At 40.8% G+C, this 23577-nt stretch overlaps 2 protein-coding genes across 4 annotated transcripts; both read right to left on the bottom strand.

Annotated features, from left to right (window-relative positions):
• Positions 1-411: 411 nt before the first annotated feature.
• Positions 412-7323, bottom strand: LOC135512675 (small conductance calcium-activated potassium channel protein 2-like). Of its 2 annotated transcripts, XM_064934931.1 has the most exons (4): positions 7262-7323; positions 4773-4900; positions 4571-4640; positions 412-4486 (listed from the first exon to the last, which is right to left on the bottom strand). In XM_064934931.1, the coding sequence occupies exons 3-4, from the start codon at positions 4613-4615 to the stop codon at positions 4193-4195; spliced, it is 339 nt and encodes a 112-aa protein (XP_064791003.1). In that variant the 5' UTR covers positions 4616-4640; positions 4773-4900; positions 7262-7323; the 3' UTR covers positions 412-4192. The 2 variants fall into 2 exon arrangements, with proteins under 2 accessions (XP_064791003.1, XP_064791004.1); XM_064934932.1 differs by lacking the exon at positions 7262-7323 and having other exon boundaries at positions 4773-6106.
• Positions 7324-10023: 2700 nt separating this feature from the next.
• LOC135512674 (small conductance calcium-activated potassium channel protein 1-like) lies at positions 10024-19324 on the bottom strand. 2 transcript variants are annotated; one of them, XM_064934929.1, is made up of 8 exons: positions 18343-19324; positions 18107-18202; positions 17574-17992; positions 17170-17311; positions 16330-16440; positions 14376-14503; positions 14174-14243; positions 10024-14089 (listed from the first exon to the last, which is right to left on the bottom strand). In XM_064934929.1, the coding sequence occupies exons 1-8, from the start codon at positions 19084-19086 to the stop codon at positions 13796-13798; spliced, it is 2004 nt and encodes a 667-aa protein (XP_064791001.1). In that variant the 5' UTR covers positions 19087-19324; the 3' UTR covers positions 10024-13795. The 2 variants fall into 2 exon arrangements, with proteins under 2 accessions (XP_064791001.1, XP_064791002.1); XM_064934930.1 differs by lacking the exons at positions 18107-18202; positions 18343-19324 and having other exon boundaries at positions 17591-17632.
• Between the last annotated feature and the right edge of the window lie 4253 nt (positions 19325-23577).

Here is a 23577-nt window from a genome sequence, read left to right as displayed (position 1 = left end):
TTTGTCACGATCAGTTGTCTGTACACTTTTTCTTTTCTTTTTTTACCGGAACTGCAACGCTGTGTTCATCTTTCTGAATTAGACATGATTCTATTGGGCATTTCTATAATTATTATTTAAGCCAATGATGAGGTGCGATTGTCTAGGGCCAGAAGTTATTTCTGACTTTGTGACCTAACCAGGAAAAACTGGGCTGTAGTTATACTTTTAAAGCCTGGAATGTTGCTTGGTGAGGTGTGAAACTCCTTGCCCTACGACCAATATCTAGTCATGTGAGGAATATATCTTGTCAGTACTCTGAAAACAGTTACTATTAATCTAATTATTGAAATAAGGGATTCCATATAATATCCAGTGCCCTCAAAGTCCCACCCCTTTACTTCTACACACAATACCCCATAATGTAAAATGTTGTTTTTTTTAGAATTTATTTGACAAATTAATTAAAAATGAAAATCTGAAATGTCTTGAGTCAACTATTCAACCCATTTCATATGGCAAGCCTAAATACGTACAGGAGTACAAATGTGCTTAAGTTGCATGCAATAATAGTTGTTAACATTATTGTTGAATGACTACCCCACACATACAATTATCTGGAAGGTCCCTCAGTTCAAAAGTAATTTTCAAGCACAGATTCAACAACAAAGACCAGGGAGGTTTTCCAATGCCTCGCAAAGAAGGGCACCTATTGGTAGAAAACAAAAAGCAGACAATATTTGAGGGTGGTGAAGTTATTAATTACACTTTGGATGTATAAATACACCCAGTCACTACAAAGATGCAGGTGTTCTTCCTATCTCTGTAGCCGGAGAGGAAGGAAACCGCTCGGGGATTTCGCCATGAGACCAATACTGATTTTTAAAATTGTGAGTTTAATGACTGTGATGGGAGAAACCTGAGGATGGATCAACAACATTGTAGTTACCCAACAATACTAACTTAATTGACAGAGTGAAAAGAAGGAAGCCTGTACAGAATAAAAACATTCAAAAACATACATCCTGTTTGCAACAAGGCACTGAAGCAATACTGCAAAACACTTGGTAAAGAACGTTTTGACCTATATACAAAGTGTTTTGTTTGACGCAAATCCAGCACATCACTGAGTACCACACTTCATATTTTCAAGCATGGTGGTGGCTGCATCATGTTAGGGTATGCTTGTCATTGGTGAAGACCAGGGAGTTAATTAGGATCAAGATAAATGAACTAGAGCTAAGCACAGGCAAAATCCTAGAGGAAAACCTGATTTGCTTTCCTGGGAGACAAATTCACCTGTCAACAATAACCTAAAAAACAAAGCCAAATATACACTGCAGTTGCTTACCAAGACAACATTGAATGTTCCTCATTACAGTTTTGACTTAAATCTGCTTGAAAATCTGTGGCAGGACTTGAAAATGGCTGTCCAGCAATCATCAACAACCAATTTGACAGAGCTTGAAGAATTTTAAATGGCATAATAGGCTAATATTGTACAAGCCAGGTATGCAAAGCTCTTAGACTTACCCCAAAACACTCACAGATGTAATTGCTGCCGAAGGTGATTCTAACGTATTGAATACTTATCTAATCAATAAATATTTGTTATATAAATATATAATTTTTCTTCTACTTTGACAGAGTATTGTGTGTGGATCGTTGACCAAAAACTCTCACTCCAGCAAAAATGTGTAAAAAGTAAATGGGTGTGAATACTTTCCAAAGGCATTGTATTGGCACCTCAGTTTGACAAATATTGTTTCTGGGCAGAAATATTCTGACAATCTTTAGTTGAATGTTCGTTTTCACTAGCACCTGGCACCTAAAATATTTTTATACACAGTCTGTATGTAAAATCATAATGTACAGGCTGAAGAGTGTGCATTGCTGTGGATATCACAACCCCTCTCCTCTAGAGACGATTGTTTTGCTGCTAGGGGAATGATTCTCTCAACTGTCATAACCATGCACCTTAATGCTTCAACTTTGAATCAATAATGATAACCCTAAAACTTACAAATTGTTTTTCTGATAAATCATATTTGACCCAGATATGGCTATATCATAGCAATGAAGTGTATGCTGAAACTCTATGCTCTTAAAAGGTACATTATACCGGTTGTTGGCATCTGTAATCACCTGTTTTTTTTTATTAAGTGTTTGAAACGAACCATTGAGGCATTTAGAACATATCAGCCACTGAGTCTGTAGAACTTCCAGTGGAATTGTTTCCTCAGGGAAATGTGTGTATTTGTTACGTATAGAGAATTATAATAAAGTTAATACCTAACTGAATGCAAAACAAAGCCTGTTGGTTAACATTTTATTACAATTTTCTATGTCTTTGTTTGTAGATTGTTGCCACAAAATCTAATCTCCCAACCCTCAGTAAGATTCTTCTCTGGAAATGTTTTTGTTTTTTGTTGCAGAGATGTAGATTGCTTGTAATTTATATATATTTTTTCTTTACTAAGGATTGTTTCTAATTTCTTTAGATTTCTTTTGATTGTCTTTTCAATAAATGTGGTCTTCAAAAAACATGTTTGACTACTTTATAGTAAAACAAAAAAATTATATGGAAAATTTAGGCCGGGATTTAATCCAATCGCGCTTTGTCGACAATGTGCCAGGTAGTTTGCGATTGAGCGGACATATGCAGCATCTACCATGAACGCAGAATGTTCTTATTATACCTCTGTGATGCGGTTCCGTGAATGCAGGAACACATGCGCCTTTAAAAGGTATGTTTCTGACAAAGCGCAATCGCATTGAATCCCGGCCATAATAGAGCCCCACAGTGTGTCAGAGTACCCACAAAACCTAGTGGTCTAACAAGAAAATGGTTCCAATTGTTTTACCAACATTCATTTTTCCCATGCAAACTACAAATCCCTGCAAGCGGGTATTGTCCAATATAAAACTTGCACAAGACAGTTTACAGATTGTCCATTTTTTAAAGAAATGTAGCCTATTTATCCATTACTACATTTAGCAAACATTACATTGTTATTAATCCAGAGATTCTTACCTTTGCCTCAATTCGGCAGTCTCGTCCAGATCATTACGGCATTTGTAGTTATTTTATAATAGCCACATTAGCAGCTAATTAGCTTTTAATTTTGGGGAGGTAAATACAGACAAATATATTGTCACCTTGTCCTAGAGAGATTTACATGGTTATCAAAATGTCACGCCAGGGTAAGCCTGCATGGAACACAACCCTAATTTGAAGTTTTCTCAAATCAACTATGGGGAAAATGTAATGGTGGAAAAAACAATTGGAACCATTTCCCTGTTTGACCACTAGGTATTATGACTCTTGGTACTCTCTCTAACCCTAACCCTAACCCACATTTAGCTGACAAATGCATATGTGGCTTTTCATTGCTTTTGTTTAGACGGTGTCAGATGTGTAATGTTCGACCTGTCAAATCTACAAGCCGCTCTTGACGTTATCTATCGCGGACATTGCCATGGAATGAACTGAGTAGAAATTCCATGCAACTGTTATAAGTTCAAACACTGGAATGTGTGATGTAATGTACACCGATTTAGTCTGATAAATCCTTGATATTTAATCATTTTAAATGTAATTGTCATTATTTCTATATAGCCTGCAGTTTCTCGTTCTAAACTTCTAAAGCGGGTGTGGTTTCATGACTACTACAAAAGCAGCTCACTGATTTGACAGCTATAATGCAGGTGGTTACACCACAGACAAAAGGGGAAACCCAGACACGTCACGGGGTATAAATCTGAAGCATCGTTTAGAACTTAATGAGACAGCCCCAAGTTTTGCCAAATTATGTTGTCTGGTCTTTGGTGTCCCAACGCAGGTAACGTAGCGGGAAATAGTTAGGGTGGCTAATACGGGGGCAGCATTAGCCGCCCTAGCACGATGGTGTAATGAGATTTTATTAAGACTAGCATTTTTCCCTTTTTGGGGGGACTGCACAAAAAAGTGACTTTTTCCTAAAATGCCACCGTTATTCAAGAATGGCCCAGGTACACAGACTGGCAATCCAGGATTTTGAAGAAAACAAACCGTCCGCCCGCTACTACTTTTAGTAAACAGCTGAGGGATGGGGCTGGAGAGATATAACCATGCTCAAATGCATTGTCAGAGGATAGAATGCCCCTGTCCCATGGGTAGTATGAAATACACAATTAAATAAATCCATTTAATGTCACAATCGTGGCAATGTGGCTAGGCTGTCAGCTGTAAGGTATGGTCGGTCTGTGGTGCAGTGGAAAGGGACCGTTGGCACCTAGCGGGAACCCAGTGAAGCTCAGATTCCGACGAGGCTTTCCGTACACGGTGGGCCAAGCCATCCAGGAAGTCCTTGTGCTGCTGTGTGACCGCTTGGGAGAGCAGGCTGGGTAGGGCCTGCAGATTGACTAGGATGGAGTCCAGTTTGTCGTCCAAACTACCAATCCTCCTATCCAGCTCCTCGCTGCGCAGCTGCAGGTCAGACACCAGGTCGTACATCATGTTCTGAGTCTGTGGCGCAAAAACAGTGTTAAACTTGTGATCGGTGTTTAGAAATAAATATATAAATTAAATATGATGATCATGAAGGTGCACCTTGGCTAGATCCACAAGTGTGTTAGCCTGGTCGGTGAGTTTCATCTGTTCCAGTTTGACTCTGCGCAGTCTAGGGGAAAGTGAAGTGGAAGTGAGTTATGGAGGGCAAAGGTAAGGGGTAAGATGGGCTGCATAACATACTCACAGATATACGCACATCAGCTATTTATTTAACAATGGTTTGAAAAGGCACACTACTTACTGGTGAATGGCTTGCAGAAATTTGCGCTGATGTTTGCGTACCCTGGCGTGATCGATCTTCTTGACTAACTTGGTGTGTTTGTAGATAAGCCATGTCTCTCTGAGTACATTGGCAGCTGTGTTTTTCACCTGTAGGGAACATTCCAGAAAGCATCAATGTTTTGGTACAGTCCTATGATGGTATCTAGCCCGTAGCATGGGACTTGGGCCGGGATTCAAGCTGATCGCGCTTTGTCGGCAATAAACCTTTTAAAGAAAAGGCCATATCTCTATCCAGTGTCTGTTATTTGCCCATCTCTTAATCTTTTCTTTTTACTGGCCAGGCAGAGATATGGCTTTTTCTTTGCAACTCTGCCTAGAAGGCCAGCATCCCAGAGTCGCCTCTTCACTGTTGATGTTGAGACTGGTGTTTTGCGAGTACTATTAAATGAAGCTGCCAATTGAGGACTTGTGAAGCGTCTGTTTCTCAATGTACTTGTCCTCTTGCTCAGTTGTGCACCGGGGCCTCCCACCCCTTTTTCTATTCTGGTTAGAGCTAGTTTGTGCTGTTCTGTGAAGGGAGTAGTACCCAGTGTTGTACCAGATCTTCAGTTTCTTGGCATTTTCTCGCATGGAATAGCCTTCATTTCTCAGAACAAAAATAGACTAACGAGTTTCCGAAGAAAGTTATTTGTTTCTGGCCATTTTGAGCCTGTACTCGAACCCACAAATGCTGATGCTCCAGATACTCAACTAGTCTAAAGAAGGACAGTTTTTTTTGTTGCTTCTTTCCACTAATTTGAAGGGGTGTCCACATACCTGTGTGTATATATAGTGTATCAAATCGCGACTGAGCCAACCTGGTTTAATTTGTGTCTGGGGCAAAACCAGTTGAGAACCACTGGTCTACTCTATATCCACTCCCCTTCTCCTCACCCGGTCTACCTGCAGTCCAATAGTCCTTGGTGTCAACAGGCTGGGTCCTGTGGCAGAGTCAGACCCCGTGCTGAAATATGCAGCAACCGAACACACTCCAATCTTAGTTCTTATTTCTACAGTTGTAGTTGCTGCTGCCGTGATTCCTAAAGAGGCTCAAGATCTTCTCCCATTGCTTTTGTTTGTAAGCAGCCACCAGACATCTCCACTAAGGTGGTTATCATCATACAGGAGACTCGAAGCATGGATGTGCATGAACCCAGCTCCATATAGCCATTGTTACATGGTGGTTGGAACACTACTGCTTACCCAACATTACTGTAATCTTATTATTGCTGAACCAGAACCTTTTTGTATTATGAAACAGTATGTGCGCAGAAGAGGCAGCATGCAAACGGCTTGGAATCCTGTGTAGCAGCAACACACCCCCCGCATGTAGAAACCATCCGTAGGCGAATAGACTTGCAAAATCGTGTCAAACTGGCCAAACATGGGCTAGCATTGCTCCTCATAAAAACTGTCTTAGGAAGGAAATAACAATTATCCTGTATTGCATTTCTTCCCAAGGAAGAAGAAACAAGGTATGATAATGGCATTGTGAAATTCATTAGCTAGCTGTATGCTCTCCATACAGCCGTGCAACTGGCAACACACACTGTACTACCGATACACACTGCGCAATAGCCATAATAGCATGCATGTATAACCACTGCACAGTCAAAAGAGAAATCAAAGGGCTAATACTCATTGTCCATGAGAGGAAGCTGCTGGGTGGAGATCTAGGATGACGGGCTCAAATCAAATACAATCTCATTTCATTTGTCACATGCTTCGTAAACAACCGGTGTAGACTGAGTGAAATTATTACTTCTGGGTCCTTTTCCAACAATGCAGAGTTAAAGATAAAAAATAATTACAATAGAAATACTAACAAGGAATAAATACGAATAACAAGTAACAAAACATTGCTATGTTCAGGAAGTACCGTGCAGGAGTAAAAGGTAATTGAGGTCGATATGCACATCAAGTAGGTGTAAAGTGACTAGGCAACAAGATAAGACCGTAGCAGCAGAGTATGTGGTGTGTGTGTGTGGCATCAGTATGCATGTGTGCCTGAGTTTGTGGGTGTGTGAGTGTGTAGGTAGATTGCAGTGTGTGTGCATAGAGTTAGTGCAGAAAAGGGTCAATGCCGGAAGTCCAGTTAGCCATTTCCTTATCTATTTACCAGTCTTGTTTAGCAGTAGTGCTAAGCAATTAGTGTTTTTTTGGAGGTTGTTTCGGTTCGATTATTAAAAAATAATCACGGTTTTAAGTTGCGATTATTTGGGTTAAATGCTGCCCATTTACTGCTGATCACTTATTAACCATTTATTCACATTACTTTAATATAAAATATATTTCTGTGTATTACATTTTGTTTTATTTGATGACTATTTCATTACAAGTCATCATCTCATGTCTATAGAGCTGCTGTCTGACAAAATCACTTCTGTAGCTCGTCAAAGTAAATAATACTTATGACTGCTGAATAACAACGATCAATCACTTTGATCATGCATTTTCTGGTAGAGATACCTCGCGAAGCAACAGCTGCTCTTGTCACCTCACGATCGTGCATTCTTGTCTCTTCCTGTAGCAGGCGTAAAAGAAACATAGACCGGACAAGTAGATGCGCAATGGATTATGGTCATTGTAGTTCATTAACGTGTTATATGCACTAAACTATGTAGAATACTGGCCATGTTGGAAACTACATCGCACAGTTCAGGCCGGATCTGATTTATCTCGAGAGAAACTGTAGAATGTGCTCATTGAGCATACAGAAAAAAAAATAACAGAATGGAATTCAAATAATTGAACCAACTTCAGCCAATTAGTTGCTTAAAACAACAAAAAACTTAATTGCTCAGCTATATTTAGCGGCCTTATGGCTTGGGGGTATACGCTGTACAGGGTCCTGTTGGTTCCAGACTTGATGCACACTGGCACTGCTTGCTGTGAGGTAGCAGAGAGAACAGTCTAAAACATGTGAGGGAAAAGTCTGAACGTGCTTGATACCATTTAATTCTAATTCCATTACAATGAGCCAATCCTATACCTCTGCCACCATTGTTGTCCATATACTCGAAGATACAGTACACAAACATGCACACTCGTATACACACACACGCATACACACACACACTCTCACACACACACACTCTGTTGCGATTCATATATTCTCAACAGCTAAATTGGTTCACATTATTTCATAACATAAAATGTACTGTGTGCATTGCTGTCCACCCTCATGTGTTCACCATATTGTAGATGTCATTTTCTGCCGGTCAGGTGTGTACTATAAGCCAGTCTTTCTCCTCATAGTAGCAGATCAGGTATCGTCAGAGATCCTAGTTTGTGTTCATCCAAAATGTGTTTCAGAATTGTCAGAAACACGGTACTGAGAGATACCGCTAGAATGCTAGTTCAAATCAAAAATAATTTTAGACAGAATGACATGTTAAGGCAGTGCTAACTTATTCTGTTTTTTTCTGCATCAATCACTTTTGTTTATTTTTTAAGATTCATATTTAAATTTCAAGAATAACAAACGGTTGTTACTTACAATGTCCTAGTTATACATAAATACCAGATCAACTCTTACAGATCTCTATTGTAATGTTAATGATTTCCTGTGTGTTGGTAATATGGCAAGTCCTACGGGCCCTAGTTTTGTCGCACCAGGACTACTGCTCAGTCGTGGTCAGGTGCCACAAAAAGGACTTAGGAAAATTGCAACTGGTTCAGAACAGGGCAGCACGGCTGGCCCTTGGATATACACAGAGAGCTAATATTAATAATATGCATGTCAAACTCTCCTGGCTCAAAGTGGAGGAGAACATGCTTGTATTTGAATGCACCAAGCTGTCTGTTTGAACTACTGGCGCACAACTCAGACACCCATGCATACCCCACAAGACATGACACGAGGTCTCATCACAGTCCCCAAGTCCAGAACAGGCTATGGAAGGCGCACAGTACTAAATAGAGCCATGACTACATGGAACTCTATTCCACGTCAAGCAACTCATGCATGCAGTCAAATTAGATTTAAAAAACAGATTAAAAAAACACCTTATGGAACAGTGGGGACTATGAAGCAACACAAACATAGGTGCATACACACGTACACATGGATTTTGTACTGTATATATGTGGTAGTGGTGGAGTAGGGGGCTGAGGGCACACAGTCTGAATGTATTGTAATGTTTTTAAAATTGTATAAACTGCCTTAATTTTGCTGGACCCCAGGAAGAGTAGCTGGCAGCAGCTAATGGGGATCCATAATAAATACAAAATATGATAAAGGTGTATACAATGCACACTAAAGAACATTTTCCAGAAATACCGGTCATTGATTGACGATATAACCAGGGGCAATAGTACATCCTTATGTGCCAATTCACATGTCTAAACCAACTCTATGATTGAATCCAGTTTGGCTTTTAGTAAGGGTATTTTTACTAAATGTTTCTGAAGAATTATTCATGTTGGTTATTGTTATTTTCTTCTGTTCAGAGGATCTTTCCTAAATATCTGTTGAAGACTCCAATTATTTTATTTAAATGTGGCATTTAGTTCAATTCAAAATCAAATGTTAGTTTTGTTGAATGATTATATAAAGCAAACCATACTTTGTCTTTCCCAAAGAGTAAAGAACATTTTAATCAATGTTCAAATGGTTGTAAACAAGTAATATCTGTTTCCAGATCGGTCCAAAAAGCCGAAATCCAAATTAGACTGGAATATTATGTGTACATTTACAGTATTTGTGTGTTAAAATGTAGCTTAAATATTGTTTAGAGATGTGCTTGAAGTCTGTATTTTTCATTCATCTAAGGGCTGTAGTGTTGCTTTCGACTCTATTTGTGGTACTGTTTTGTCACGATCAGTTGTCTGTACACTTTTTCTTTTCTTTTTTTACCGGAACTGCAACGCTGTGTTCATCTTTCTGAATTAGACATGATTCTATTGGGCATTTCTATAATTATTATTTAAGCCAATGATGAGGTGCGATTGTCTAGGGCCAGAAGTTATTTCTGACTTTGTGACCTAACCAGGAAAAACTGGGCTGTAGTTATACTTTTAAAGCCTGGAATGTTGCTTGGTGAGGTGTGAAACTCCTTGCCCTACGACCAATATCTAGTCATGTGAGGAATATATCTTGTCAGTACTCTGAAAACAGTTACTATTAATCTAATGATTGAAATAAGGGATTCCATATAATATCCAGTGCCCTCAAAGTCCCACCCCTTTACTTCTACACACAATACCCCATAATGTAAAATGTTGTTTTTTTTTAGAATTTATTTGACAAATTAATTAAAAATGAAAATCTGAAATGTCTTGAGTCAACTATTCAACCCATTTCATATGGCAAGCCTAAATACGTACAGGAGTACAAATGTGCTTAAGTTGCATGCAATAATAGTTGTTAACATTATTGTTGAATGACTACCCCACACATACAATTATCTGGAAGGTCCCTCAGTTCAAAAGTAATTTTCAAGCACAGATTCAACAACAAAGACCAGGGAGGTTTTCCAATGCCTCGCAAAAAAGGGCACCTATTGGTAGAAAACAAAAAGCAGACAATATTTGAGGGTGGTGAAGTTATTAATTACACTTTGGATGTATAAATACACCCAGTCACTACAAAGATGCAGGTGTTCTTCCTATCTCTGTAGCCGGAGAGGAAGGAAACCGCTCGGGGATTTCGCCATGAGACCAATACTGATTTTTAAAATTGTGAGTTTAATGACTGTGATGGGAGAAACCTGAGGATGGATCAACAACATTGTAGTTACCCAACAATACTAACTTAATTGACAGAGTGAAAAGAAGGAAGCCTGTACAGAATAAAAACATTCAAAAACATACATCCTGTTTGCAACAAGGCACTGAAGCAATACTGCAAAACACTTGGTAAAGAACGTTTTGACCTATATACAAAGTGTTTTGTTTGACGCAAATCCAGCACATCACTGAGTACCACACTTCATATTTTCAAGCATGGTGGTGGCTGCATCATGTTAGGGTATGCTTGTCATTGGTGAAGACCAGGGAGTTAATTAGGATCAAGATAAATGAACTAGAGCTAAGCACAGGCAAAATCCTAGAGGAAAACCTGATTTGCTTTCCTGGGAGACAAATTCACCTGTCAACAATAACCTAAAAAACAAAGCCAAATATACACTGCAGTTGCTTACCAAGACATTGAATGTTCCTCATTACAGTTTTGACTTAAATCTGCTTGAAAGTCTGTGGCAGGACTTGAAAATGGCTGTCCAGCAATCATCAACAACCAATTTGACAGAGCTTGAAGAATTTTAAATGGCATAATAGGCTAATATTGTACAAGCCAGGTATGCAAAGCTCTTAGACTTACCCCAAAACACTCACAGATGTAATTGCTGCCGAAGGTGATTCTAACGTATTGAATACTTATCTAATCAATAAATATTTGTTATATAAATATATTATTTTTCTTCTACTTTGACAGAGTATTGTGTGTGGATCGTTGACCAAAAACTCTCACTCCAGCAAAAATGTGTAAAAAGTAAATGGGTGTGAATACTTTCCGAAGGCATTGTATTGGCACCTCAGTTTGACAAATATTGTTTCTGGGCAGAAATATTCTGACAATCTTTAGTTGAATGTTCGTTTTCACTAGCACCTGGCACCTAAAATATTTTTATACACAGTCTGTATGTAAAATCATAATGTACAGGCTGAAGAGTGTGCATTGCTGTGGATATCACAACCCCTCTCCTCTAGAGACGATTGTTTTGCTGCTAGGGGAATGATTCTCTCAACAGTCATAACCATGCACCTTAATGCTTCAACTTTGAATCAATAATGATAACCCTAAAACTTACAAATTGTTTTTCTGATAAATCATATTTGACCCAGATATGGCTATATCATAGCAATGAAGTGTATGCTGAAACTCTATGCTCTTAAAAGGTACATTATACCGGTTGTTGACATCTGTAATCACCTGTTTTTTTTTATTAAGTGTTTGAAACGAACCATTGAGGCATTTAGAACATATCAGCCACTGAGTCTGTAGAACTTCCAGTGGAATTGTTTCCTCAGGGAAATGTGTGTATTTGTTATGTATAGAGAATTATAATAAAGTTAATACCTAACTGAATGCAAAACAAAGCCTGTTGGTTAACATTTTATTACAATTTTCTATGTCTTTGTTTGTAGATTGTTGCCACAAAATCTAATCTCCCAACCCTCAGTAAGATTCTTCTCTGGAAATGTTTTTGTTTTTTGTTGCAGAGATGTAGATTGCTTGTAATTTATATATATTTTTTCTTTACTAAGGATTGTTTCTAATTTCTTTAGATTTCTTTTGATTGTCTTTTCAATAAATGTGGTCTTCAAAAAACATGTTTGACTACTTTATAGTAAAACAAAAAAATTATATGGAAAATTTAGGCCGGGATTTAATCCAATCGCGCTTTGTCGACAATGTGCCAGGTAGTTTGCGATTGAGCGGACATATGCAGCATCTACCATGAACGCAGAATGTTCTTATTATACCTCTGTGATGCGGTTCCGTGAATGCAGGAACACATGCGCCTTTAAAAGGTATGTTTCTGACAAAGCGCAATCGCATTGAATCCCGGCCATAATAGAGCCCCACAGTGTGTCAGAGTACCCACAAAACCTAGTGGTCTAACAAGAAAATGGTTCCAATTGTTTTACCAACATTCATTTTTCCCATGCAAACTACAAATCCTTGCAAACGGGTATTGTCCAATATAAAACTTGCACAAGACAGTTTACAGATTGTCCATTTTTTAAAGAAATGTAGCCTATTTATCCATTACTACATTTAGCAAACATTACATTGTTATTAATCCAGAGATTCTTACCTTTGCCTCAATTCGGCAGTCTCGTCCAGATCATTACGGCATTTGTAGTTCTTTTATAATAGCCACATTAGCAGCTAATTAGCTTTTAATTTTGGGGAGGTAAATACAGACAAATATATTGTAACCTTGTCCTAGAGAGATTTACATAGTTATCAAAATGTCACGCCAGGGTAAGCCTGCATGGAACACAACCCTAATTTGAAGTTTTCTCAAATCAACTATGGGGAAAATGTAATGGTGGAAAAAACAATTGGAACCATTTCCCTGTTTGACCACTAGGTATTATGACTCTTGGTACTCTCTTAGGCCAAGATCAGAAGTAACCCACATTTAGCTGACAAATGCATATGTGGCTTTTCATTGCTTTTGTTTAGACGGTGTCAGATGTGTAATGTTCGACCTGTCAAATCTACAAGCCGCTCTTGACGTTATCTATCGCGGACATTGCCATGGAATGAACTGAGTAGAAATTCCATGCAACTGTTATAAGTTCAAACACTGGAATGTGTGATGTAATGTACACCGATTTAGTCTGATAAATCCTTGATATTTAATCGTTTTAAATGTAATTGTCATTATTTCTATATAGCCTGCAGTTTCTCGTTCTAAACTTCTAAAGCGGGTGTGGTTTCATGACTACTACAAAAGCAGCTCACTGATTTGACAGCTATAATGCAGGCGGTTACACCACAGACAAAAGGGGAAACCCAGACACGTCACGGGGTATAAATCTGAAGCATCGTTTAGAACTTAATGAGACAGCCCCAAGTTTTGCCAAATTATGTTGTCTGGTCTTTGGTGTCCCAACGCAGGTAACGTAGCGGGAAATAGTTAGGGTGGCTAATACGGGGGCAGCATTAGCCACCCTAGCACGATGGTGTAATGAGATTTTATTAAGACTAGCATTTTTCCCTTTTTGGGGGGGACTGCACAAAAAAGTGACTTTTTCCTAAAATGCCACCGTTATTCAAGAATGGCCCAGGTACACAGACTGGCAATCCAGGATTTTGAAGAAAACAAACCGTCCGCCCGCTACTACTTTTAGTAAACAGCTGAGGGATGGGGCTGGAGAGATATAACCATGCTCAAATGCATTATCAGAGGATATAATGCCCCTGTCCCTGGGGTAGTATGAAATACACAAATAAATCCATTTAATGTCACAATCGTGGCAATGTGGCTAGGCTGTCAGCTGTAAGGTATGGTCGGTCTGTGGTGCAGAGGAAAGGGACCGTTGGCACCTAGCGGGAACCCATTGAAGCTCCGATTCCGACGAGGCTTTCCGTACACGGTGGGCCAAGCCATCCAGGAAGTCCTTGTGCTGCTGTGTGACCGCTTGGGAGAGCAGGCTGGGTAGGGCCTGCAGATTGACTAGGATGGAGTCCAGTTTGTCGTCCAAACTACCAATCCTCCTATCCAGCTCCTCGCTGCGCAGCTGCAGGTCAGACACCAGGTCGTACATCATGTTCTGAGTCTGTGGCGCAAAAACAGTGTTAAACTTGTGATCGGTGTTTAGAAATAAATATATAAATTAAATATGATGATCATGAAGGTGCACCTTGGCTAGATCCACAAGTGTGTTAGCCTGGTCGGTGAGTTTCATCTGTTCCAGTTTGACTCTGCGCAGTCTAGGGGAAAGTGAAGTGGAAGTGAGTTATGGAGGGCAAAGGTAAGGGGTAAGATGGGCTGCATAACATACTCACAGATATACGCACATCAACTATTTATTTAACAATGGTTTGAAAAGGCACACTACTTACTGGTGAATGGCTTGCAGAAATTTGCGCTGATGTTTGCGAACCCTGGCGTGATCGATCTTCTTGACTAACTTGGTGTGTTTGTAGATAAGCCATGTCTCTCTGAGTACATTGGCAGCTGTGTTTTTCACCTGTAGGGAACATTCCAGAAAGCATCAATGTTTTGGTACAGTCCTATGATGGTATCTAGCCCGTAGCATGGGACTTGGGCCGGGATTCAAGCTGATCGCGCTTTGTCGGCAATAAACCTTTTAAAGAAAAGGCCATATCTCTGTCCAGTGTCTGTTATTTGCCCATCTTAATCTTTTCTTTTTACTGGCCAGGCAGAGAGATGGCTTTTTCTTTGCAACTCTGCCTAGAAGGCCAGCATCCCAGAGTCGCCTCTTCACTGTTGATGTTGAGACTGGTGTTTTGCGAGTACTATTAAATGAAGCTGCCAATTGAGGACTTATGAAGCGTCTGTTTCTCAATGTACTTGTCCTCTTGCTCAGTTGTGCACCGGGGCCTCCCACTCCTTTTTCTATTCTGGTTAGAGCCAGTTTGTGCTGTTCTGTGAAGGGAGTAGTACCCAGTGTTGTACCAGATCTTCAGTTTCTTGGCATTTTCTCGCATGGAATAGCCTTCATTTCTCAGAACAAAAATAGACTAACGAGCTTCCGAAGAAAGTTATTTGTTTCTGGCCATTTTGAGCCTGTACTCGAACCCACAAATGCTGATGCTCCAGATACTCAACTAGTCTAAAGAAGGACAGTTTTTTTGTTGCTTCTTTAATTAACACTACAGTTTTTAGCTATGCTAACATAATTGCAAAAGGCTTTTCTAATGATCAATTAGCCTTTTAAAATGATAAACTTGGATCAGCTAACACAATGTGCCATTTGAACACAGGATATATTTGTGTTCTATTTTTCATAAATATAAAATATTTCTTCCACAAAATTCCATACAATTCAAATGTCATGGTTATGATCCAGGCCTACAGTTAATGACATGACAGCCAAACCCAGTGAGCACCGATTGACGCAGGACATCTATTGACGTTTATTATTGGTTGACATTTGGTCCATCCACCCTGGCCTTGGGCGTGTTTGAGCGGATCACTTTTGTCAAGTCGGTGACCATCACAGATTGAGTCTTGTCTGGACCAGCCTTGATTTGCCCAATAATACTAGTCTATGACTGGTCCAAATTTTAAAGACTGTCCTTGTTTGGGGGCAGAGCTCATTAGAATTATACTCAGTGTACTTTGCAAGGGTTCAGTTGCTGTAACTGTTACTGAGAATGTTGTTGTAGTTAAAATATTATTTTGGTTGTGTCGGTAAACTTCAAACATGATCACTGCCATTTCTGAAGCTTTTGAAAAGTCTGGCATAAGTGACAAACAATCATGAGTAATTGATACTTTAATCTCCATTTTGCCCCATTTTGCTATTTTATTGGGACATAATTTGGCATAATGTTTTCTTCTTTGATATTTTGCCGTAGAAGCAACAACCAAAAGACGTCTTTCCAACTAAAACTGGATGTCAATAGGAGGTCCGGCAGAGTCGTCTTTTCAACTAAAACTGGATGTCAATAGGAGGTCCGGCAGAGTCGTCTTTTCAACTAAAACTGGATGTCAATAGGAGGTCCGGCAGAGTCGTCTTTTCAACTAAAACTGGATGTCAATAGGAGGTCCGGCAGAGTCGTCTTTTCAACATCTGTAAAAAGACACTTTGATAATGTCTTAAAATACATCTTTTAAACTTTCACTTAGAACTGAAAACTAAAGTGGCTTCAATATCCAATAACATTTTGCTTACTGGGTTGCTGATTGGGGGGCATTGTCTTTATTTATGTCTCTTCATAAAACATTTTGATTATCCGATACGTATCAGGTTAGGGTCATAAATCCACGGGTTCAGTTCGGGTCAGGCCCAACATTCTGGAGCCATGAAGACCTATAATGTCCACTTACTCGTTTATAGAGCTGAGTGTCCATCATAAAGTTGTGAACATGTTTCTCAGCTCTGGTCAACTCAGATTTCCTGGCAACGACAGCAACCACCAAGGCAGTGCAGCCAGCCCCCTGGGGAGAAAAGACAAAGGCAGTAATACTTTTCATGGGGAAAAGTGTTGTCTTTATATCTCATTACATATTATTTATTCAATATAATAACACATGTACAGGCATGTGTTTTGTTGCTGTTGCCAGTATATCAGTGTATTATCACCATAGTTCATCCAACTACAATCCCCTTCTCGGATTACACTGATCTGGTTCTGGGTACTAACTCCTGAACTTGGGATAGGGTTAACTATCAGGTATCGTATTGAAATATTGAGTGTTTAGGTTTAGAGGGTCTACACCAGAAGTTAATGCTTATCTGTAGGAGGAAGGTATATGGTGTGTGCAATTAAGCTTGGAATGTACTGAGTGTAGGGAAAGTGGCAGGCATTGATAAGGGGAGAGAACCATGGATTAGTGATGAAGGGGGTCGAGGTCAGGTCACATTAAGGGAGATAGAGTTTATGGCCCATATCACTTAGTATCCTGCCTAGCAGTAAAGATACAATGTTTGTACAGATGTGTCGGAGGAGACTCAGCCTAGGAGGAAGGGTTAAATATCAGTGTTTGTGTGAAAAGGTTTTTGTCTAATGCAGCTGTATCGATCCTCTGGGAAGAATACACTTGGTTAAGTTTTCATAGTGTCCGTTGAGTTTTTACTCTGAGAAATTCAAACATAACACCTTAGAGCTGCCTCATCCTGAATGTCATAGATCTCTTTTGACACTTGTGGATGCATAGGAAACATACCATGATTCCAGTCAGCAGACACACACCCTTTCCACAGTAAGTGTGAGGGACCATGTCTCCATAACCAATGGAGAGAAAGGTGATAGAGATGAGCCACATGGCCCCAAGGAAGTTATTAGTCACTTCCTGTGTGTCATGATACCTGGAGGAACAAGAAATATACATGTATTATAATAAACACGTATCTCTTTTTTTACAGTATAACATCTTATACTCTATTCCATACATTTGTGTATGTTTCATTATATATCAAGCAAAGAGGCATAGTAGAAGTCCATAACATCTTGAGCTAACCCCAATCAAGAGAGGCATTAATCTTACATAAGGATCTTCTTCACTGAGAAATGTACTGGGTAGTAGTGATACAGTGTTGATGGAATGCCTACTGTGTCTGGGGCCTGTACCTCTCACATACACGCACCGTCCACGCTGCGATGATCCAACAAGAGACGCTGAAGACCAGCAGCACCGTGCCGGGGCAAATGGTCATGAGGGTCTTCATGACGAACCGCGTGTTGAAGTTGATCTTGTTGAGGGCGCCGATGCTGCGCGACGAGGCGTCCGTGAAAAGCTTGCTGTGCAGCAGCATGACGCGACCGATTAGGTAGAGCCTGAGGAACATGGGGATGGAGAGGACGAGGTCCACGTCGACATTGGTCAATGAGTGTGGGTAGGTGAAGGCCAGCCGGGCTGTCCAGGTGAAGATGTACTGGCCCGGGATGGGGTGGATGGCACAGACCAGCAGCTCCAACACAACCAGGAAGATCCGCTCATATGTCATAGCAATCCTCCAGTCGTCAGCTGCATTGTCCACCATGAAGAGCTGTGTGTGTAAGTGTAAGGATAGGAGGGCAAACAAGGAGATTTAGATGTGGGGGAAAAGAGAAAGGGGTAAAACTGTAATATTAATGTATTAATGGTGATGGTGGCATATCACCTGTATTTCCCGTGCATGGTACATCACAATGAGGCCGAGCAATACAGCAGTTGAAAGGCTGACGAGGCATTTCAGAGCAAATGAGTATGAGGATTCCTGCAGAGAAGATAGACAATTAAGATCCCTTCTTTTAAAACGTCTTGTCATACCATTACTCTAGGCCTCATATTCATGGTAGACCTAATTCTGCATGACATTATGACGGGTCAATCCACTGCAATAGAGATATTTCTTACCTTTGTGTAAACCCCCCAGGACAGTTCCGTCTCCGTCACCATGACAACAATCCCAAACATCCCGAAAATCAAGGCATAGTCGCTCAGCTGTTTGCGCTTTCCAAATAGCGCTCTACGCTGGCCCAATCTGTAGCCAATGTCCTTAGTCCTCTTCTGTGGCGCGTCTCCTCCTCCCTCGCTGTTGCCCTTACTATTGTCCTCACTGAGGCCTTTGGAGAACACCTCCTCCAGGACGGACCTGTGGAGAGTCTGGAGGGGCTCTTGTCTTGCTGAGTCCAGCTCTGAAAGGTTGGGTGGCGAAGCTCCTAAGCTGCTCAGGGGTCTCCCAACATCCCCATTGTATTTAGCGCTTGTCACAACTGTGTCGGGAGGGAGTGGGCTACTGCTCTTGGATAGGGAAGGCGTTGAACCAACATGGCCAACCTTTTTGGTATGAGGATGTACCTGTTGCTCCCCTTGTCGTTGCCCTTCTCCCTCTAGTTGATGGTTCTCCGGCCACCGCTGGCTACTGGAAGAGGAGTGAACACTGCTTTTGTCGCTAGCAGCCGGGAATGAATTATTCACTCGTGGGCTGCTGCTGGATGGGTAGAGAGAACCCTGATGGCATTTTAGGATGCTAAGATGGTCACAACACTGCTGCCTTTGAGGGTGTTGCTGTAGTTGCTGGTTTAAGAAAGGTTGTTGGCTTCCACAATGTACTCCACACTCATTGGCACAGCAGTTAGGTAAACCGTTTCCTAGCATCCATTGGTGTTGTGTATCTAAGGGAAGTTTCTGTTGGTCCTGAGATTGAGACAAAACCAAGAGCTGCCTAACTTTACTTGACTCATTGCCATTCAGAGGTATATTGAGCGAAGGCTCTGTTTTTTCAGTAGTTGAGACTGGTGGTAGGTTATGCTCTTTAATCTTGAAATGATTATGGGTCTGCTGCTGCCATTGATTATACTCCTTCAGCCCATCTTCTCCTCTGCATCGGGATGTGAAATTATCCTTCTCGGGATTGACAGTCCCTGTTGAGGGATCCTCTTGACTTGGTTTCTGCCTGAAAAACCGGGATGACGATGACACCAAGGAGTTCTGAGGATAGGAGTGGGTATACTGTAGAGAAGGAGGAGTTCCCTTCTTGGAGAATGTGGAGAGGCAGTCCTTCAAGAAGCCCTGCTTTGATTGTGGCTGGAAACCGGCCACCTCTGATCCATGTTTTGTACTAGGAGAATAGCAAACAGATCCACAGTCCGCATCAGCTCGCCCCACCGTGGTCCCATGCCACTCAGCCAACAGTGGGCTTTCACGCTGCAGTTCAAGAGTACCACCCACCTGGCTACAAAAGAGCAGGAGATCTTGATTGCTCAGTTTTGACAGTGTAGTTTTTAATGGTGGAGATTTCCGTGGTGGAGCGACTCCATTTGGAGTAGCCTGTGGCGGAGAAGTGGAAGTGGAAATGCTGTTATTGCTCTGCTCTGGTATTGACGTTTGGGGCTGGAGGGCAGTTCCAGAGTAGCGATACTGCATGGCCTCAGGGGCTTTGTCTGGTAGGGACTGCCCTCGAGAGTTGCAGTGATCCGGGTCTTGGTCGTTGCAAGCGTCTCCTGTTGAATCGAGCCGACGCGTTGCATTGGTGGGTTTGACCAGAACCAGCCTCATAATGTATGATGATGATGATAATTATTTATTTAATTTCCTGTGTACTATGGCAGTTAAAAGCTGAATTGTAGTAACACATACAAGGAACCAAATTTCAATGAACAAAACGAGATACAAGAAGATCAAAAAGTCAGGGAGTTGAGGCAAGAATGGAGGTTGAACAGTCTGAGCGGTGGAGGGATGGGGGGAGCATTTTGGTCACAGCAAGGGAGGTCGGTGGTCATATCAGAGTCAGTCCGAGACTGGTCCGGAGCCTTTACCACACCTCGCTGTCCCCGACGTCCTCAGCCTCTCCTTATGGACTCTGTAAGTAGCTGGCTAGCTACTCCTCCGTACTACCAATGTGTAGCACCGACTTGGGGGGTGCCCCAGAATCCGATGGCAGCTTAACTTAATGTTTCCTGTACATGTTGTATATTTTATTCATATTTCGTTGTTTTTAACTGTCTTTTTAATCAACATTTAGTTTTTGTTAGTTAACTAAGTATTGTTTAATAATTTTATGAATTTCGAAAAAACGGTGATGCTGGCAAGTTAGTTGAACATGAACTTAATGGGAAAATCTTGTCACTTGTAACACTGTTTCCATTGATGAACTGTAAAGACTATGCTAGGAAGGAATCCAGATTCAAATGAAAATGTTTCGCATTTTCAACCCAACTGCTTATGTTGGTATAACCATGTGCAATAGCCAATGCATTGATCATTTTTTGAGGAAGAAAAATCAGATTCAGTCCATAATATTATTAATAACCTATTTCCTCAGGTTATTCCGGTTGCTGCGTCCATGTTCATGGCGTATTACAGTCATCCAGCTAAAAGAGCGTTGGGTTCACACAAAAATAATCTGTAAGAAAGCAGAGGAAACATGAAGGAATACAAAGACATTGACACTACTCCCTCTTAAAAGCTGTAAAGTATCTGATCAATAAGACATCATTTTAAGTGAACAACATGCTCTACATTTTACGGCAAAAGCTAACAAAGATCCAAGTCAAACATAGAACTTCTAACAGATAAAACATTTTTAGGAGACCTGTGTATATCTGTCTCCCAAAGTGAGACTGGAGAGCTCCTGTCAAAACCAGATGAGCCACTCTGATAGGAATCTTCCTCAAACAGGGATATCACCATTGCTACGGACATATATAAACCTATATTGTCAACCATAACTGGGTTATCAATGTTGAATACACTATATAAAAACACCTTTGTGTGTACGCTAACCTTTGTCATTATTTAGCCTTGTGTATTTTCCAACTGAGCTTGTAGAATGTGGTGACGGTAAAATATCCACAGTACTATTTATTATAGAAACTTATTCGAATCCCATATTATTCAATTGATTTTACATTTCCGTCTAACAGTGTCCTAATGCACCGCAGATACTTGCCCCCCGGGACAAGAAACCTAGCCTAATTTATCAAACGACTACATAATATTCAAGAAACTCCACAAGGAACTGGTTAAATGCAGTTCACAATATTGTGCATGTAAACTGAACAACTACCAGACCCTCTCTTTGCTTGCTTAACAAATGTATGACTCTTTAGGGAGAAAAAATCTCCCATTTATTACTTTTCTCTGCTCTATCGACCCAAAGCATGAGAAATAACTGACTAGAACCCCGTAGCCCAGAGACTCTTACCTTATTCCTTCAGATACGTTTCTCTCACTCTCCTTGTAGAAAGCCACGCACAACTTGGAGGTGATCTTGGCTAGTGCCGGGGCAGGGCACCGCTCGAAAGGCTTTTGAAGTGGGAGCCAGACAGCAGACTTCCTAGTGCTCAACACTTGAGATAGGGCCGCTTTCCTTTGAAAGTGATCATTAGGATTCAAACTGAAGAAAGTGCAGCTGCTGGGCTTATTAAAGGCCTGGCATGCAAATGCAATGGGGGACAAAGCATTGGGTCTGTGCGGGATACAGAAAATGATGTGACATCAGATCTAAGCAATAAGGACCAATTCACACTTCACACATACATAAATGGACTCAAAGCAGGCCCATAGATAGCTAAAAGAACAGTTGGTTGTATGGGGAGTCGGTCGGTGCTTTCAAAGCAGAATAGTCAATTAGGGGTCAGAGAAACTTGTCATTGATGTTTCGTCGTTCAAAAGCCTACACAGAGCCTCTTATCTCCTCCGCCACAAGGATCATACAAAAGCCTCTTTCTCGTTCATCTTTCCTTGCATCCTCTCTCCTTTTAAAAACGCATTGGAGAAAAAGGTCTCGTGTAGGACCTTGGGTCTTCTTCTCCAATACGCTTGAGAAAGAGTTGACGGAAATATGCGTGGAATCATAAAGACAAACTGAGCAGGGGCCAAAGTTTCTTTAATCTGCACGTGAGCGAGATCACCTGAGCATAATACATCACATCAAATCTGTCACACACTAGACAACTGACTTGTTGTCAATGTATGTTATATATCCTCCTGACACACAGGTTTGTCATTCATTCTTGAATCATAAACAGGGGAAGATTTTAGGTTTGTAATAGCAATCCAAGCTTTCTGCTCCAAACCAACTTTCCACATTTAAGGGGTGCTTGGGACACTTCTACATTTTTGTGGTAAAAGGTTCCCATACCCAGCACTCGCTGCCTGGCATTGTTCTAGAGAACAATAGCCTATATACAGCTATTATATACAGCTATTAAGTGTATCGTATATACAGTTGTCGTAAATTATAGCACTTGTCTCTCACCAACCAAGAGCGACTCAGAAGGTTCAAAAACATGTGGAGTTGTGACATTTGAATGAACAATCATATAAACTGAACAAAAATATAAATGCAACATGTAAAGTGTTGATCCCATGTTTCATGAGCTGAAATAAAAAATGTAATGTTCCATATACACAAAAAGCGTATTTCTCTAAAAGGTGTGGCATATGACATTGTGCTGGGGACAACAAAAGGCCACTCTAAAATGTGCACTTTTGTCACACAACACAATGCCACAGATGTCTCAAATTTTGGGGGAGAGTGCAATTGGCATGCTGACTGCAGGAATGTCCACCAGAGCTGTTGCAAGAGAATTTAATGTTCATTTCTATACCATAAGCTGCCTCCAATGTCGTTTTTAGAGAATTTGGCAGTACGTCTAACCGGCCTCACAACCGCAGACCACATGTATGGTATCGTGTGGGCGAGCGGTTTGATGTCAACGTCGTGAACCGAGGTGGGGTTATGGTATGGGCCGGCATAAGCTACGGACAACGAACACAGTTGCATTTTATCGATGGCAATTTGAATGCACAGAGATAAAGTGACAAGATCATCAGGGCCAGACTTTGTGCCATTCATCTGCCGCCATCGCCTCATGTTTCAGCATGATAATGCACAGCTCCATGTCGCAACGATCTGTACACAATTACTGGAAGCTGAAAATGTCTGCATGGCCTGCATACTCCCTTTCCTGTTATGCTCTTTCAAACTGGTGGCAGGCAAAGTTACAAAGGCCACTGCGTGCTTGGTCAGCAGGCTACTGTTTGAATGTTGCTGTGCTTTAAAAAAACATTGTAAAGGCAGCACAGGACACTGTCATAAGCCAAATAAATATTTGCTGTGCTTCAAAGGTCAGTGTATATCGT

This window comes from Oncorhynchus masou, chromosome 24 (genome assembly GCF_036934945.1).
Source record: "Oncorhynchus masou masou isolate Uvic2021 chromosome 24, UVic_Omas_1.1, whole genome shotgun sequence".
In the NCBI taxonomy this organism is placed as follows: domain Eukaryota; kingdom Metazoa; phylum Chordata; class Actinopteri; order Salmoniformes; family Salmonidae; genus Oncorhynchus; species Oncorhynchus masou.
The sequence above is the reverse complement of the archived record's forward strand: the minus strand, read 5'-3'. Positions and strand labels throughout refer to the sequence as shown.